The 17,045-nt window shown below is 41.7% G+C and overlaps 1 protein-coding gene across 1 annotated transcript in view; it reads right to left on the minus strand.

Annotated features, from left to right (window-relative positions):
- Positions 1 to 4,054: 4,054 nt before the first annotated feature.
- ACSL6 (acyl-CoA synthetase long chain family member 6) overlaps positions 4,055 to 17,045 on the minus strand; it is a 43,387-nt gene continuing 30,396 nt past the window's right edge. Inside the window, exons 11-21 of the mRNA XM_065643831.1 lie at positions 16,951 to 17,028; positions 14,258 to 14,392; positions 13,192 to 13,326; positions 10,838 to 10,933; positions 9,939 to 10,011; positions 9,103 to 9,191; positions 8,482 to 8,598; positions 8,089 to 8,232; positions 7,248 to 7,349; positions 6,636 to 6,707; positions 4,055 to 4,500 (exon numbers count right to left, since the gene is read on the minus strand). Coding sequence (XP_065499903.1) covers positions 4,360 to 4,500; positions 6,636 to 6,707; positions 7,248 to 7,349; positions 8,089 to 8,232; positions 8,482 to 8,598; positions 9,103 to 9,191; positions 9,939 to 10,011; positions 10,838 to 10,933; positions 13,192 to 13,326; positions 14,258 to 14,392; positions 16,951 to 17,028 — 1,182 coding nt within the window. The 3' untranslated portion in view covers positions 4,055 to 4,359. The remainder of the gene's footprint in view (positions 4,501 to 6,635; positions 6,708 to 7,247; positions 7,350 to 8,088; positions 8,233 to 8,481; positions 8,599 to 9,102; positions 9,192 to 9,938; positions 10,012 to 10,837; positions 10,934 to 13,191; positions 13,327 to 14,257; positions 14,393 to 16,950; positions 17,029 to 17,045) is intronic.

Raw genomic sequence — 17,045 nt, forward strand, 5'->3', positions numbered from 1 at the left:
GATGATTATTTTATATACACGCTAATAAACCAAAACTGAAAAATCTTTAATTACACTGAAGATTTTTTTTTTTTTTTACACAAATGCATATGTTTTATTTTAACCGCTTCACTTTCGGTTGAAAATAGAATCGGCAACACTTATGAAAATGCCTCATTTGTTCACTGCTTGTACTTTGCTAAAATACATAACAAAAAGCAGAAATGAAGTGAAGGGCTTAAAGGGGCTCTAGATGCCTCAGAAAACATTTTATTTTGGAACAATTCTAAAACTTTTTCCCTCTCAGAATACAAGCATCCAGATTTCTCCACCAAAAAGCAAAGCCTCAGCTTCATCACTGAACAGGAATAAACGTGGTGTAGAAACCATTGAAGGTGCAAAGTACCGAAGCATGTTAACTCCAAGAAGAAACAAAGATCTAATTCTGATATATATATATATAGATTTTTCCCCCACAGACAAAACCGAAGTGAGCTAAAGATAAAAAAAACACACAGATAGAATTGCCTCTAAATAAAATGCTTTTCCAAATTTTCTGTAAGGCATCAAGAGGTCTTTAAGTAATCTGTTACCATGCAAAAATAGTTATTTTCCCAGTTTACATTCATCTTGTAGCAGTTTATTTACATATAGATCAGCAATATGTGCTTTTAACACATGGAAAATAAAAATTTTAAAAACCACAAACAAACAAAAAACCAAAACACAAACCAACCAACCAACACCCTATAGCTAATTTGTTTCAATATTAAGTCAGATTATTTTGTTATATGCAAGAATTTCATATTCATGGCAAAAATGACACTGGACTTCACCGATGCTGCTGTATACTTCCAACAGTGACAACAGATTGCAAAATAGTACTTTTATCCATAAACAACTCACCATCTGTCTCACCTGGTGTTTTAACCTGCAGATGTGCTGCTCAGAACAGAATAATGTCGCTTATTTCCTGCCCATGTGGGCTCACAGCTGCCTGGTACAGTTTCTGCTCACACTTGTGCAATACATTGAGCAAAAACCATATAAAATACACAACTAAACAATATTTGCCTCCTGGAAATGTATTTTATTCTGGTTTTTATGTATGAGCACTGGAGGCAGTATCCCAGTGATTTCGCAGGTGTAGCACCAGACCCAGGAAGAACCTCCCGTGTTTAAAATGTGGGAGAACACAGCACCTTGTCCTGCAGCCCGACCGAGGGAGAAGTTGCAAAACTGCTTTGTCTGACTTGGCTGCTCAAAAAAGCTGTGGTTTTGGGACACTGAGTGACAGCCCCATCACAGGGGGGCTCCAAGCTGAGCTGCACTCACGTCAGTGGGCTTGTTGGGTTTGCTTATTAATTAGTGGTGGAATGAACCCCCAGATGACAGTGATTAGTTAAAATCTGTCACCCTGATGCCATCAAGAAGAATAGGGCTCTTTACAGAGAAGGGTGACTTGCATTGACATTTGTGCTACAGCACTTGAGTCCCAGCTCTTTCAATAAGATGAATATTATAGTTTAATTTTGTAATTGGTTATATTGAGGAAACAAAAAACCCGAACTGCTTATTGGCACGGCCCTGGGGATTTTTCCTTAGTGGTCACAAGTAGTTCAGTTTAAGAAATCTCAATGCAAAACAAACATTCCTGGAATTTGAAGAGAATGATGTTTGTGCTTCACTCATGTGTTACGCATGTGTTCTTTTCAAGTTTTAATCTCTTACAACTTTGTCATGATTATGACGAGAGTGACCTGCAGAGGAAAATCTGATTACACAAGGAAGCATTAGAGAGAGCTTTTAGTTTATTTATACAGCTTTTCACAAGTTCTGAAAGTATTCGCACTTCTGGTGTGATAACACAATTTCTCCCAAATTTCGTATCATCCTAGTGTGGTCGGGGCTGTATTTTTTCTTTTTTATTCTTTAAGTGTTCATATCTTTGGCTCTAGTGCATCTGACATTTTGCATCAAATACCAAAAAATACTAGAGATTCATTATTCAGCATTATATACTTAAAAATAACGGCTGTCCAAACCATAAATAAACTCACATTGGGATCTTCCATACTTATACAAAGTTTAGTTATCTAGAAAATCTGGTAAACTGAAATCATCTTATCAGAAGAAGAAATTAAATTCATGGGGTAGAAAAAGGTTAGTGGAAAATAGCTTTTCTGTACTTATTTGATGACTAGTTTTTTTTTATTTTAAAAGTATGTAGCATTAAAACAGGAAATTATACTGAGAATAATTCTTCATTGCTTTGAAAAATGCCTATAGAATGACTGGGTTTTGGTTGATACAAAAAGGAGATGAACTAGACTCTGCAGAGACGAAAATCCTTTAGGACTTGACCTAAAGAGCCAGATTTTATACAGTAATTCCTGTCCTCTGTAGATGCGGCAGACGCGAATTCCCCAGGGATATTGTTGCTGTGTAGATGGTGAGAAATGAATGTATGATACCATCGGATCACAGCAGCAATATTTCTTATTTTCTTTGGACTGATATGAGTCATTGCACTGCAATCAAATGAGGAATCAGGCGCAAAAAGGGATTCAGACATATCATTCCACATTTGATAAATCAGATCACCATGTTCTTTAGAAGAGTGATTATGTGAGCTGGTACAGTTTCCTGTGTATCATTTTGTTCTGAAATTGCTGCAATAAATCAGTCTTCGTGTAACACTCATTAATTCAATTTATTTCATTTTGAAGCATGCAATGGAATTTCAGAGGGAAAATGAGAGATCATTCAGATTAAAAATGTAAACTTTTAGCTTCAAAAGTCTACAGTAGATTCCAGTTTAAAAGAGAAAATAAGTGTGCTTTCACCGGCCTAGCAAAGAAGATCTAGCACGCACAGCCCCATGCTGGTATGCACCAGTGCAACAAACAGCAGCTATTAAAATACATGTACATATTTAAGACCCTGTTTAGCAGAAGGAAGCCACCAACAGTCCAAGTATTCAAGCAACTTGACGTTACAGTTTTCATTGTTTTGTACCGTGCTTTATATCAGGAGAGAGCTCTGAAGTCTGTTCCTCTCCCCCACGGGATTTTACCCCATTTCTAATGGCCGCAGCTGGTTGGGAAATCCGAGGTTTCATCCAGAGAGCTGGCTCTTTATTCCAGAGAGGCCACTGGAAGCGATGACAGCGGGAACTGAGGCTGCCAGATGTCTGAACGTAGAGATGTTTTCTTAGCAGCCTTTCTGCAACCACCTCCAATTCTTTACCACACCGTGGCACCACAGCAATGGCCAACACAGCCTCTCGCCCATGCCTACGGGGGATTTTTGGAGCAATATTCCGTCCTCTTCCACACCGCAACTCAGGCTGAATTTTCCCCCAAATCAATTTGTTTTGCTAAGCCCCATTCAGAATCACAGCTTATACCTTGTGCTCCGTTTCTTTAGCAGTTTCCAAAAGGGAGGTTAGACCTACACAGTATTAGCAGCATGTAAAATAATAAATTAGGGACCGGGAACATCTGGGTTACCGTGAACTCCCACAGAAAGCCACCCCAGAGCCAGCGATGCTTCTGCAACCTTCTCACTTGGAGTAGCTGAGATGTCTGTGAGTGTCCTGTGCTGCAGGAAGCCCTCATGTCAACCCAGCGTGCCATGGAGAAATTGAGTTCAGATGAAAAGGAAACAGAGGGAATCCTATCCTATCACTTCCTAACCTGTTCTTGTAATTTAAAAGTAATATTAATCTGTCAGATGTAATATACTAATAGGTCTATTAAGTACAAATAGTGGGAGATTCATTCCTATTTCTATTCTAGTTCTTACTTAGGTCATTAATGATTAAATCAAATGAATGTAATTTATGTCCTGGAAAATATGAAACTATTACTTAATATATAAACCAATATCCAGCTTGAAGTTCCAGATCAGGGAAAATAGACTTTCACCATCAATCACTGATTGTTTGAGGTAGACCGCATTATTGAATTATCCACAATTTTCGCTTCTGATGTATTAGGCTATATACAATCAAATATCAACAGACATACCTGAAATTTTCCCTATTTTATTTAGAAATGTTTGTAGTTATTAATAAGGTAAGTTTCCATAATTTACTAGGTCATAGATTGACATTTCTGTATATTTTGTGGCAATTTAGCATAATTTTTAGTAGTACCCTACTGAGTACATAAAGTAAAAAATAAGTTTTATCACACCTGGTAAAAAAAAAAAAAAAAGGAAAATTCTGGTTAGTGGTGAAATCCTAGAACAATGAAAGGCTCAGATGTAAGATTCAGATGCTTATCCATTTCAGCTGTGTCATTCTGGCTCTGTACTTTTGAGTATAATTCTAATATTGCTACAAAGTCCGTTATTCAGAAGGTTCTTCCCATTATTTCAGATGGAGATGCTTGAATATAGCTCTTCTATTTGTTTTTTGAAGTAATCTCTAAGTTCTGGTCTCTTAGCCTTTAACGTTGGTGTCAACAAACCGTTTTGTACTGAGAACATATCGGAGTGAATGTAAATGGCTTTGACCTAAAATAAAAAAGGGATATATTTATAGCAAAAAATTACAGCCATCACACTCAATAAACGCGACGTCTTGCGCCAGCCTTGCTGTGTGACCTCTGGCTGTGCCCGGAGCCCAGGGGACCCTTCCACAGCGTCCGCAGAACTTTTCTCACCTGCCCAAGTTTTCCGAGGTGACACTAAAACCCTCCACCACCCCCTGCTCTCCCACTTGTTTGAGCTTGAGCCAGCCAGAGCAGAACGGAGCCCCCCGACAGAATGAGCACATCAACCTCCTTGGGTTTTTTTGGTCTGAAACCAAGGCCAAAACACAGCGAGGCAGAGCACGAGGGACAGTGTCACCATGTGCAATATCATAATCGCGGAGCTTCGCACGGCTGAGGGACCATGGAAGGAGGGGACGGGCTGAGAAACATCATCTCAACCAAACTGCGAAAGAAAGTACACAGCACTGATTCCGTCTTGCAAAATTGTCACGAAGCTTTGCAGGCACAAAGAGGGGACGTGAGGATCATCTTTAAAGAAGAATTGGTGGTGTTTTACTAGCTAGAGAATCATTCATCCCAGGCAAGCAGGGTTTTACGCGGCTGCCCTTGTTAGTGGTGGTGTCTGGGCACAGCAGGGAGCCTGGCAGCACAGATGGGAGCGAGATTTTCCTCCCAGTGAGTTTCTGGGAGTGCTGGTGTGGGGGAAAGCAGAAAACTGCTGCATGACTGGTCATAGCCCACCAATTTAAAGCAAAATTCCCCAGCCATCTGCTGCTTTTGTGATTCTCCAAACCAGATTGGTTTGCATTTTATTAGACTGGGAGTTGCAGGAATATAAACTGAAATTCAATTTTTAAACTGCCATTAGATATGCGATTCATTTTTCCCCTGCAAGCATTGTGGGCCAGTTCCGTCCCCAGCGATGTCCTTCACAAAACCAGTGTTTGTGCTGTTGATGCTTCCCTCGCGTGCCTGCAGCCTGGAAGCTGCTGGTTACAGAAGCCAGAATTGTCATTTCCAAGCCAGAGGTCCGAGCTGGCGCTGCTGCAGCTGCAGCCAAGGACGGGGGTGATAAGGAGATGATAAAGAGTGGCTCTTCCACATAATGGGGGTCCCAACCCACAAAAGCATTGGCTGTAATATCTGTCTCAAAGCTTGGTTTTAAGATTACGTTTTGCAACAGAGATGTTAATTTTGAAGCCCTTCAGTTTTGAAATGTGAAACAATTCTTCTTAACTTTTAGAAAGATGGCAAAGCTTTCCTCCCTACTTCATTAATTACGAACTGCTGGTAGAATAGATTATTTGAGGATATTTCATACTGTGAAGACTATGGCAGGAGCAAAACGAACTTCTTGCCACAGGCAATTATGTGCATTACAAACCTTGCTTTATATTGCATTTCATTTTAAAATTAATTTCTTTTTACTATCATTTCATATGTAACAGAGAAATGAAGAATAACAAGTTTATGTTTAATGGTGCTCCTGCTGCACTCAGATATGGTGAATTACTCATTAGAATTACCACCCAGAAACAGCCTAAACAAAAAAGGCCCTTGCTAATTATATGTAATGATTAAGACGTTCATTATTTTAACTGAAACAAGAATTTGACACGTGGTGGATTTTTTAACTGTGTTTTTTATGCTATGTAATCCATGATTGATTTCAGATCTCTCCTTCTGAAGTGTTTGTAGCCCTGTTGCAAAATATTTACACAAGCACTAGAAAAGAATTAGTGCACAGGCTGAAAATAAATAAACCAGCAGCACTTCCTAGGTCAGTTATAAGAACGGTAATTAGTGACCCAGTTTCTTAACAGCGCTTTCAGTGGCAGAAGAATCAGAGTCCTACAGATATTTATCTTGACCCCTGGAGATTATCCATGTCCCTAGATTAGATTTTTAACTATGCACCCAAGCATTGACTAAATTTAAGTTGAATTTCAGGCATGAGTGGAAGGCAGAATCACAGCAGATATATTTTTCAAAGGAACAAGTACAGCTTGCCAGCAATAAAGCTCTCTCAGAAAACATTGTGTGCAGCTGCAACAAGGGTATGTAGTAGCATCACAAACGCTGACAAATCCCCATTCAATACAAATGGACAAACCGCCTGTCTGACCCCACTGAATCAGGTATTAATTATTTTACCTGCTCAAAGGAATGAAGTCCGCTCTCCTTACCCAACCGTACCATGTCTTCCATTATCGCTCGCTGCAGTTCCTGGGGTGAAACACATAAATTCCTCATGAAATACCACAGTCAGCCTTACACACAATTAATGTCGTTGTTCGTCAAGAAAACATGTTTCTGAGTAAAGCTCAAGTACCTTGTTGACAGTTAATACATAATTAGCAAATCTTATATTAAAGCAATGTACAAACATTAAATGCAAGTTATCTTTTCAAACATACATGGCACAGATGCTTCCATTTGCAATTCTTCTACCCTTTTCCAGACTCAGAAGCAGAATTATTTCCCACAGACACCAGCAGCATGACTCAGTGGCATCGTTGTCCATTGATGTGATGCAACTCAGTTACTCAGTATTAGAGAGATGTGTAAATAAGGCTGGGATCCTTATTTATGACATCTAAACAAACACGACCCCTCCTACTGCTGTACTCCTCTGCAAGACAGACGCTCAATTTTCAGTGAAGAAATAATTCTTCTCACTGAGATAACTAATAATAGACACCTACTCTAACTAGGTTATGCTACAGTGAAAAAACATCTGTAGTGCAGATAGATAGAAAGACAAACCTCATTTTTACAGAGCTCTTCATATGTTCCATCAAACCCTCTTTTCTTTGCCCAGCTTGGCATAACTTCGGAATCGGGCACCACAATTCCCACCAGAAAGGCCTGTTGGGGAGGAAGGAGAGTCGCAGGAAAAGGCTGAACAACATTAAAGACCCCACATCGAAGTGAATACGTAAGTTGTTTGAATTTGCTACATCTTTATGACTTCTTGTTTAATTATGTCGATAAATTGCTAACATGTGATAGTGAAGTATATTTTCGTCTCTGTGCCTTTTTCTCAGATAATTTTTTTTTGGTGACTGTTCCTGCACTTGCCAACAATTTTAACACCTTCAGCTGGGTTTGTGTTCCACTTGGACACTTATTAAATTACTTAAATTCTTCACAAGCATAAATCGGAGCTGAACATAGCTCATAACACGCAAACTCCGATGCCAAGGGAAGCCTCATGTTTATGACCAATAAATGCAGATGGATGAATCGCAGTGGTTTCAGAAGCTGTATGTGTTTGTATAAATATCTAAATAAACGGGACAAGATGGGTCAGAATGGGTAGGCAGTGCTCGTGGAGCAGCGGTGGCTTTGCCTTTGTCTGGCTTACCGCAGGTGACATGGCAAAGGAGAGCATTAGAGACCCAAAGGGTGACTCTAAAGCAAATTTAAAGGCTTGATCTTTGGCCCCAATGTCCTCCAAGCTGCTCAGGGTCACACCAGCAGCTCCAGAACAGGAGGGAGACACCAGGGGGATCCACTCGCACTTTTCCCTCGTTCTGCCCTGCTCCCTTGTCCTCTATTTACAAGTAATTACAAAATAATATTTTCTAAAAAACTTTGGTTTTACCTGCAAGCTGTCTCCATGGACATAGATCTGGGCAACAGGGTCGCTGCGGATATAGATATTCTCTATCTTCTCTGGTGCAATATATTCTCCCTGAGCAAGTTTAAATATATGCTTTTTCCGATCAATAATTTTAAGAGTCCCATTCTGTTAGGAGAAAGAAGTGAAAGTTCCCAGATAAGTTGTTTAACCATAGAGACCCAGTAAGCAGTCTGCTTTTAACAGAGCTCTTTAAATTGCCAGAGAATGTTTTACTGACATATCAACCTTATTCTGCGAAATATAAACTCAAACCTCTGTAAAGACAGATCTGCTTGGAAATTTAAGTTCGGTGCTTGGAAATTTACATGGGATAATGCAATTAATGTAAGAATGAAGCATCTGCTCGGTACGCACGGGTAACCATTTCCCGATGTCTCCAGTGTGAAGCCATCCCTCCTGGTCCAGTGCTTCCCGCGTCTTCTCTTCATCTTTCAGGTAACCTTTGAAAACATTTGGTCCTTTCACACAGATCTGCAAAACAGTCAGAGTTACTGATAAATAATTTTATTATTCTGCTGTAAATAGTAACAAGCTGAATAGTAATTGATTAGAATTGAAATATTCTAAGGTTGACTTAATGGCTGTGCTCCATGAATGCAAAACTGATTTGTTCGAAGTTGGTTTGCATTCAGCTTGCAGTTAAAAAAAGTTCTTTCAGTAAGTTTATTTCTGTGCAATATAGAAGTATCAGCAATGCAGAAATCACAGCAATTCGGCTTTTCTTAGCTGAACTAATTAATTCAGTTTTAGCTTTTAAAGTAATCAGGCGTGGCATTGGCTGGAAGTACTGCCACAGCCCCTTTTTAATTAATACTTTGCTGCTTTGTTGCTGAATTGACATTTTCCTTTCCTGATTGTAATATATACCACATCAGCAACCATGCACCTTAGAAAGGTAAAATGCTTCTGTAACTGCATAACTACTTAATACAGAGTTAATTAGTGAGAATTTGATATAAAAATGTGAGTTGCTACCTCTCCTTCTCCTTTGGAAGCAAAATAATTCAGCTCTTCCACATCCTTCAACCTGATTAAGTTACAGGGCAAAGGGGCTCCTACGTGACCTAGAAATCAAAGTTATCAAGTCACTTGTTATCTCCCTTATAAACAATAATTAACATTTCATTATTAGTTGCTTGTGTACTTGCAGATACCCTGGATGTTCTTGTAGGAGCTGTGTCTGTGTGCCGAAATAATTTCCTCATTTAAGGTTTTGAACTATTAAGACTAAATACCCAAACCTCTTATCTGGATACATAGAAACACGATTTTCAAACATGTTGAAATACAGACCATATATCCCTTACCTGTAAGAGACTAAACCCTTTTTTAAGCTAAACTCATTATAAAAGCACACAAAGCTCTGATTTTGTCAAGATTCAGAAGTTTAGAAAACCTGAAATATCAAAAGCACCGAGTAGTGGTGGATCTGTATTCAAAGCCTGGCTTTGCTCACTAAGTACATTAATGTATTAATCTTTGCTTTGTTCCAGCATTTAATTATAGCAAACATTCTTTTAAATTCAGCTCCAGTGCTCTAGAGAGGACTCTCAGCGCCAGGAATGCAGAGAGGAGGGTATTGCAAATAACGGCTCAAGGGAAAATGCCAAATCTCCCCAGGCAAACGAGCCCAACATCTGATCCCTGTGTATTTATTCCAGACTAGTGACACTTTCAAGAACATTACGTTTGCTAAAGATTATTCACACAGTGGTGAATGTTGCATAACACCCTGTGATGTTACAGCCCAGATGTTTTTAGAGAAATGCGCATTTCTTTTCTTCCTGGAAATGGTGGAAGAAAGTTGTTACCTGATGTCCAGTCACCTGGCGTCGTAAAGGTGCATCCAGCTGTGCATTCCGTTTGGCCGTAACCTTCATAAACCTGACAAAGAAAGAGGTATCCTTAAAACAGTGTGGATGATTTCACTATTACAGAAGAAAATTCTAAGAATTTTCTCCTGTTGCACAGTCCTGTGAGCTAATCCTGCCAGCTGCAATGCACAGGTGCACATTTAACACAGGGACACTTTCCATGGCTCTTGCGATACATAGAATTTCATTTACATGACTATGTGTTACCATGACTCTGTAGACCTGAGAATAGTGAAAAGACAAGTTCGGCGCTTAGCTTTTGAATCAAGAAGTATAAGAGGAATTTAATAGCAGGGGAAAATGGTATTTTTGTGGGACATTTTTGAAAACACACCTTTTAAAACTTTTTTGGCCTAGTTTTAAGTTATTGAATGGCGCCTTTTAGTTGCCCTGGGCTTCCCAGTCAGAGAGAAATAACACAGTGGACATCTTAAGTGGGTTAAATTGCCATCCGAATATTACCTTTCTCCATTTATATACAGAATAAAACTTGTGTAATGAAGCTCCTAGCGCATGCACAAGCACATTTAATTGCACACACTCCATTAAGTGCTGAGAGACGGGTGGGATAAGTCTCTGGGTTCTTTGGGCAGCTGCCCGCAGTGAAAGCAGCTCTTGCCTGCTGCTCCCTTCCCAGGGCCACCGCTCGTCCCCACTCGCCCCACGGCTGCGGGGACACCGGGGCGCTGTGCCTGCCCCACACCCTGCACCCGCTGTTGGATCCACCCTGGTCAAGCTGTCCTAAATGCTGCTCTGATGTCCCAACCCATCTCTTTCCTTCCATGCAATGTGTTTCCTTGCTAACACGAACACCCCGAATTGCCGCGCGAGCCCACCTGGCAGCCGAGGGCCGCGCGGAGGAAGCCCAGCACGGTCGGAGACGCAGGGGCAGCGCCCGTCACTATCATGCGAACACACCCACCGAGACTCGCCTGTTGGATCGCACGAGAGGAGAGAAGAGAAGAAAAGAAAAGAAAGCAGCACAACCTACTGCAGGAGGCAAAACCAGCAGTTTCTGTGTCACTTACACAGAGCTTGCACGAAATGCTCTATCTAGAATAGAGGCAGCCGGGCTATGGAAATATGAAGTGGCCCTGAGTCTTTCCTTAGGGGTAAAAAGCCGGCTGAATTTTAAATGCAATAACTGTTTTCCTTGCAGGTAGAAATGGTGCCCCAAGAAAAAAACATTTGATGTACAGGGGTGGGAGTCCTGCATCTCTCGGAGTATGAGCTGCTCTGTCTGGTGAGGGGCTGGAGCACAAGTGTGATGGGAGCGGCTGAGGGAGCTGGGGGTTCAGCTGGAGAACAGGAGCTGAGGGGAGACCTTCTGATCTCTGACCTGCCTGAAAGGAGCCTGGAGCATGGGGGGTCGGGCTCTGCTCCCAAGGAATAAGCGACAGGACCAGAGGAAATGGCCCCAAGTTGCACCAGGGGAGGTTCAGATTGGATATCGGGAAAAATTTCTTCCTAGAAGGGATTGTTGGGCATCGGAACAGGCTGCCCAGGGCAGTGGTGGAGTCACCATCCCTGGAGGGGTTGAACAGACAAGCAGATGAGGTTCTTAGGGACATGGTTTAGAGGAGGATTTGGCAGTGCTGGGTTAACAGTTGGGCTCAATGACCACAGAATTGTAGAATCACTTTGGATGGAAGAGACCCTCAAAATCATCCAGTCAGCCTAACACTGGCACTAAACCATGTTCCTAAGAACCTCATCTCAGAGGTCTTTTCCAACCAAAACAATTCTTGGACTGATTCTGTGCCCTGTGGGGAGGCAGCCCTGGCCTACAGGAAGCTCACCAGGCTCTGGGGAACTCCTGGATAGCAGCCAGACTCTTCCCTCTTCTGGTTTTCTTTGCTTATTTGCACCTCATTGTTTTTAATACACTTGAAATAATGCTGCTCCTTTTTTAAGGCAGATGACCTCCAAATATTTCTGGAGGGTATTACATTGATTCCTGTGCTTCATTTTACTTCTCTCCCTGCACCTTCGTTTCCTTTTTCTTATTCCAAAAGTAAAAAGGAAACCCAGCACAAAAGAAAACAACTCCTGAGTGAGTCTGCCAGTCTCGCCAGACCCTGAATCAATATGCAGCCTGGCATGCCTCATGTCTGCACTCCTGTCAGCATCGGGTGAACTCTGCTGTCTTTGCACACTGAGGACAGCTAATCTGCAGACGAAAAGTACAGTCAGTTTCTTTAGTTAAAAATAAAGTGGCACGTCTCCAGATAAGTTATCCAATTAAAAAAAATGAAGTAATCAGAACCTCCTGGAGTAGTACAGCACCCAGAAAACCTGGTTTAAAGCCAATTTAATTTTTTTTTCCTGAGCAGATGTGTAGCACACAGCCGGGCATTCTGATTTCTTTTCCCTGGTGTTAAGTCGTGATTTACTTGTGGATTTTTCTCTATACCTTTATTCTTGTTTTTCTAGGGAAAAAAAGCAGTTTTGAATATGCCCAACTGAAACCTGACCCTAAGTCCAACTGTATCTGTAGAGAATTTGCAAAAATCTTCAGAGCAACACCTCTTTGATCAGTTACTCCTCTTTTCCTGACCGCCTTCCCAAATTTCATCCCCAGCGGGAGGACACAGGAGCGGGTTCGATGCAGGACTCCCCCCTGCTTGTTGCTGGTGTGAGCGAGGAAAAACCATTTACCTGTGAGCCGGGGCAGAGCCCGTGGAGGGTGCCCGGTCCGCACAAGTCATAGCACCCAAATACCGAAGGAGGTGACAGCAGCCCTGGTGTTGGAGGCTACGATCCTGCTTCTGGGCAACCTCACCTGGCAGAGGGCAAGTGCCTCTGCACTGCACCGCATCCCCCTCCTTGGTGCCAGTGCAGGGCCACAACGGCCAAAAAATAGGCACTATTTTGCAAACGGGTGATTTCTCAGTGCTGCTGAAGGAGACACGTGGCAAAAGCCGCCTTAGTCTGCCTTGTGTTTCTCCTTTCCCCTCTGGAAAACTATCCCTAACAGAATTGAAATTTTGGCAAAAGTTAATGCAAAAGTTAGTGGAACAACAAACTGTTCTCCATTTCTTCAGTTTTCCAGTCTGCTATTCGCTGGTCAGTAGCAATTGCCTGCAGTTCATCATCAGGCAAGTGGACCACGCTGAATTTATGGAAAACTAGTCATTGTTAGAAGACATGGCAGTTCTTTGACTTTAGACTCACTACTTAAATTCCTTACCTGTATTTTATTAAAGAAAAGCTTGTCCCACAAGCTGTCATTTCTAATGATCCCATTTCGAACTTCTGCTTTTTTCCGTTTAGCGGCAAATTCCAGGATCCAGCGCTTGAGGGACGTGTCTGCCTGGCTGAAGATCTGTGGGCGTGCGGGGTGGCAGCGCGGCATGGGAGAGAAAACATCAACAGCTGTTCTTACAATTACAGCCACGCAGTTCTGCCCGTGCCAGCTAGACTGTAGTTATTAACACATTAGCAGTACAGTTAAATAAGACCATACTAGGGCTTTTTTCTTGGAGGGAAAAAAAAAAAGAGTGGTTTGTTTTGCTGCATTCGTTATTGTACGTATTGTTCCTTTGGGGAAAAAGGAGAGGATGGTAGGGTAGGCTTTGACTAGATTTACATGACTGGTGTTCCTATATGGTTTCTACAATACGATTCAGTGAAATCATGAAATCTGAGCAACTAGGAAAGAGCGACGTGAATACTTGGCAGCTGCATTTGCTAATGATGTGATGGGGGCTGCATTTACCTGAGATCACCAGCATGAACTACATCCCTACAAATGAGAAACCTCCAGCACCCACCCCTCTAATGAGGTGCCAGAACCCCTGATCCAACAGCCCTGACCTTGGGGAAAAATTAAATCAGTAGCTTGTGCTTAAGCTCATCTTTAGGGGATAAGTCTTCTGAGGAACAAATGTTCCCAGCTGGTCAAACAGATTTAACATGATGACCAGACATGCCTGTCTTACATACCTTTCAAGACCATCTCTGAGTTAAGATTTCTAGATCCAAAAGCCAACTTTGCCTTTACACTGCCTAAATCCTCATAGTCCTTGTGCAGTTCTGATTTCGAGCTGTCATTGCCACCAGAAAGAGAGATTCACATTCCAAAACCTTATAGACTGGAGCAGCTACATCAGTTGCACAGGGCAAGAATGTGTTTGCAGTAAGGCAGAAACAGTATAACCTGCTCAGGAAATCCCCGTCACTAATGAAATTCTTTCAGATAAGTAATAAAGGGACCTGAACTTTATTATTACAAAAAAGAACAAAATTAAACTCACCTTATCATACATCCTGTTCAACAGCCGTGGCACAACAGGGAAGATGGTTGGACGCAATGCTTTCATATCGTCAGATAAGAGACGGATATCTCCTTGAAAGAACCCAATTCGCCCTCCATGGCAATATACCACAGACTGATGGGAAGAAAAAGGAACACAAGTAACCTCTTTGCTTGGAATTCCCACGGCAGAGCATCCCTCCCGAGTGCAGAAGTGCCATTCCTGGGATTCTACTCTCAGTAAGACAAAAACAGGGCTTTAGAAATACATAGGCAAGCAACTGATAATTTTGCACTGTATAGAAACATAGGGATAGTTCTGGGCAATTTTCAGTACTGGCAATTCAGCATCCACCAAATTTGCCATTGTTTCTGGAAGAACAAGAAACCAAAGCTTTCAGAAGGGATTTCCCTTCATCCCCCACATATGGGGATAGAAAAGTCTGAGTTATGGTCAGATTCTGGATCTGAACTTCTCCTCTGAAGCCCAGAACTACCATAGCAGGTCACACCATAAGGACCTGTTGTCACTAAAGAAATGCATATTAAGAAATATGGTAAAACATATTGAGCAGCAGCCGATTTTTAGATGTTAATACTTTAGTTTTGTTTAAATACAAGAATATAGACTACGTTAGCAATATGGTGCCTGATCCTGTATCCCAGAAATAGAAGCCCACTTCATAAAAGGTGCTTTACTTGTATGGAAACTACAGATCCAGAAATTTTGTACTTGGAAAGAAAAGAGGCCACCTTAATCAGGTCAGAATAGAGCTGGATGTGCAGCAGCTCTGGTAACCAGTAACCTCACAGAGGACTAGTCACTAACTGGTAAAACTGGTGTTTTATCCTGGGAATTTCAAGACCAGCATCACTACCCTGCTTCTGGAGCACGAGCAGGAGAAGGTGTCCTCAGCAAGGCATCTGTGATGCCAGGAGCTGAGCCCAGCCTTCCTGAGCCCGGACCAGTGAACGTCAACTGTTGGTAGATTTTTCTCCCCCAGATAACTGAACCAGTTAAAAACTCCTTAAGAGACACCTAAGACTTTTTGTGCTCCTCCTAAAAACCTGTAATACTAACCAGAGTGCTCTCACTGCTCTGTCTACCAGTTAGAGGCCATCTCTCCATCAACTAAAACCACAGGAATTCTATACATGTGATGTGGGTTTAATGAACATCACACTGCCAAGTCTGTGTTTTAGACTGCACATGCACACAAATTAAAAAACAATGGAAAATGTAATAAGTCTGCTCACTGGGAATTATAAATAACTACTAGAAATTTTAGCTTTGAAGAATGTATCTGTTTAATTTTAACTGTAAGTTCCAGGAACTAATAACGTGGGCTAAAACTAGGGAGGCTGACACAGTGCTTGCTGTTCAGGAAAACTTTGAAAATTATTCTCAGCCCTTTTGAAAAAAATCTTTATATTAATGAGCTTTTTTTTTTTTAGCAGAGAGGATAAACCTGAACATCCTTTGGAGGCCTGCCCCTTTCAATATGGCAACATCCTGTGAAATGAGCTTATTTCGAATGTTTCTAATTTCTCTCCCCAGCCCCCTGCCAGATGACTTTTTAAGAATTACACTCTTGTTTGCTGGCAGAGCAGTTTGTCTGAGTAGGGGTTATGCTGCCCAACTTGCCTTTCAAAATTAGATTTACAAGTGAAGATCAGCTAGGCTGTAATTCTCCAAATCTTTCATGGACTTTCACTTCCAATTTGCAAATTTTTTAACAGGGCAGAATATATTATTACTGGCACAGATGTTACTCAGAATTTGGAGGCTTATATTTGGATGCTTGTCTGACTCAAAAAGTATGCTTTCAGCCCAAAACATAAAGTACTAAGCTGCTATTGAATCCACATCCAATCTTCACATATTGGAGCAGTTTTTAGTTCACAGCTTCTCAGGCCGGGAGAACCGATGTGCTCGTCTCATCTGACTTGCCCAACATCTCGACTGCAGCACAAATTATCAGCTCTCTTTTCAGAAAAGAGGAGCGAAAAGTCAGTTTTGTGGGCTGGGACAAGTCAGAGCTCCTATTTGCCACTATTTCCAGGGAACTCAGGCTTCTAGTTCATGCCCACACTGGGCTGCCCTGCTGCGAGGATCATGTGTGTCACATCGCTATCTTAGTTTCCTCTTTTCCAAGTTTTTTGCAGATCTGCTTGTTTATGCAATAAAAATATTTTAGCTGATGTAGAAAATGGCATGGAATTCTTTTTACTGCCATGATACCTCAATCCTAGAGTCCTTTGAAAAGCTGCCCCCAAACTTGTGCAGGCAGCAGTTTCTGCTCATTTGCAAAGGGCTGTTTTCCAGTCTCGGAGGCACTGGTGTAAACTGGAGAGCTCGGAAACTCTCCTGGAATGGCTCAGGACTCGAGGCCATGCCACCAACAGCAGAGGCTGGGCCCTGGGGTCATGTATGTGGCACTTCTGGAGTACAAGCTTTCTTAGCGCTCCAAGATATCTCTGGTTTTTTTAGTATTTTATTTGTTTTATTTATTTTTGGGGTGTGGAAACGAATGATTTCCACTGACACTAGGACCTTACCTGTACCATTCTCTCAAACATGTGTGCTAAAGGCAAATAGGAAATGTGTACATCCTCACAAGTAGGAGACCACTGACTCTGGAAGAAAACACAAGGAGCCCCACGAGGCCTCGTCAGTTCGGGCAGGTTTCTTACCTGTATAACTCTTTCAAACATGTGAGCCAGAGGCAGGAAGGAGATGAGCACATCGTCCTGTCTCGGAAAGATCACTTTCTGCAGGTGAAGGGCAT

Source organism: Caloenas nicobarica, chromosome 13 (genome assembly GCF_036013445.1).
Source record: "Caloenas nicobarica isolate bCalNic1 chromosome 13, bCalNic1.hap1, whole genome shotgun sequence".
In the NCBI taxonomy this organism is placed as follows: Eukaryota; Metazoa; Chordata; class Aves; order Columbiformes; family Columbidae; genus Caloenas; species Caloenas nicobarica.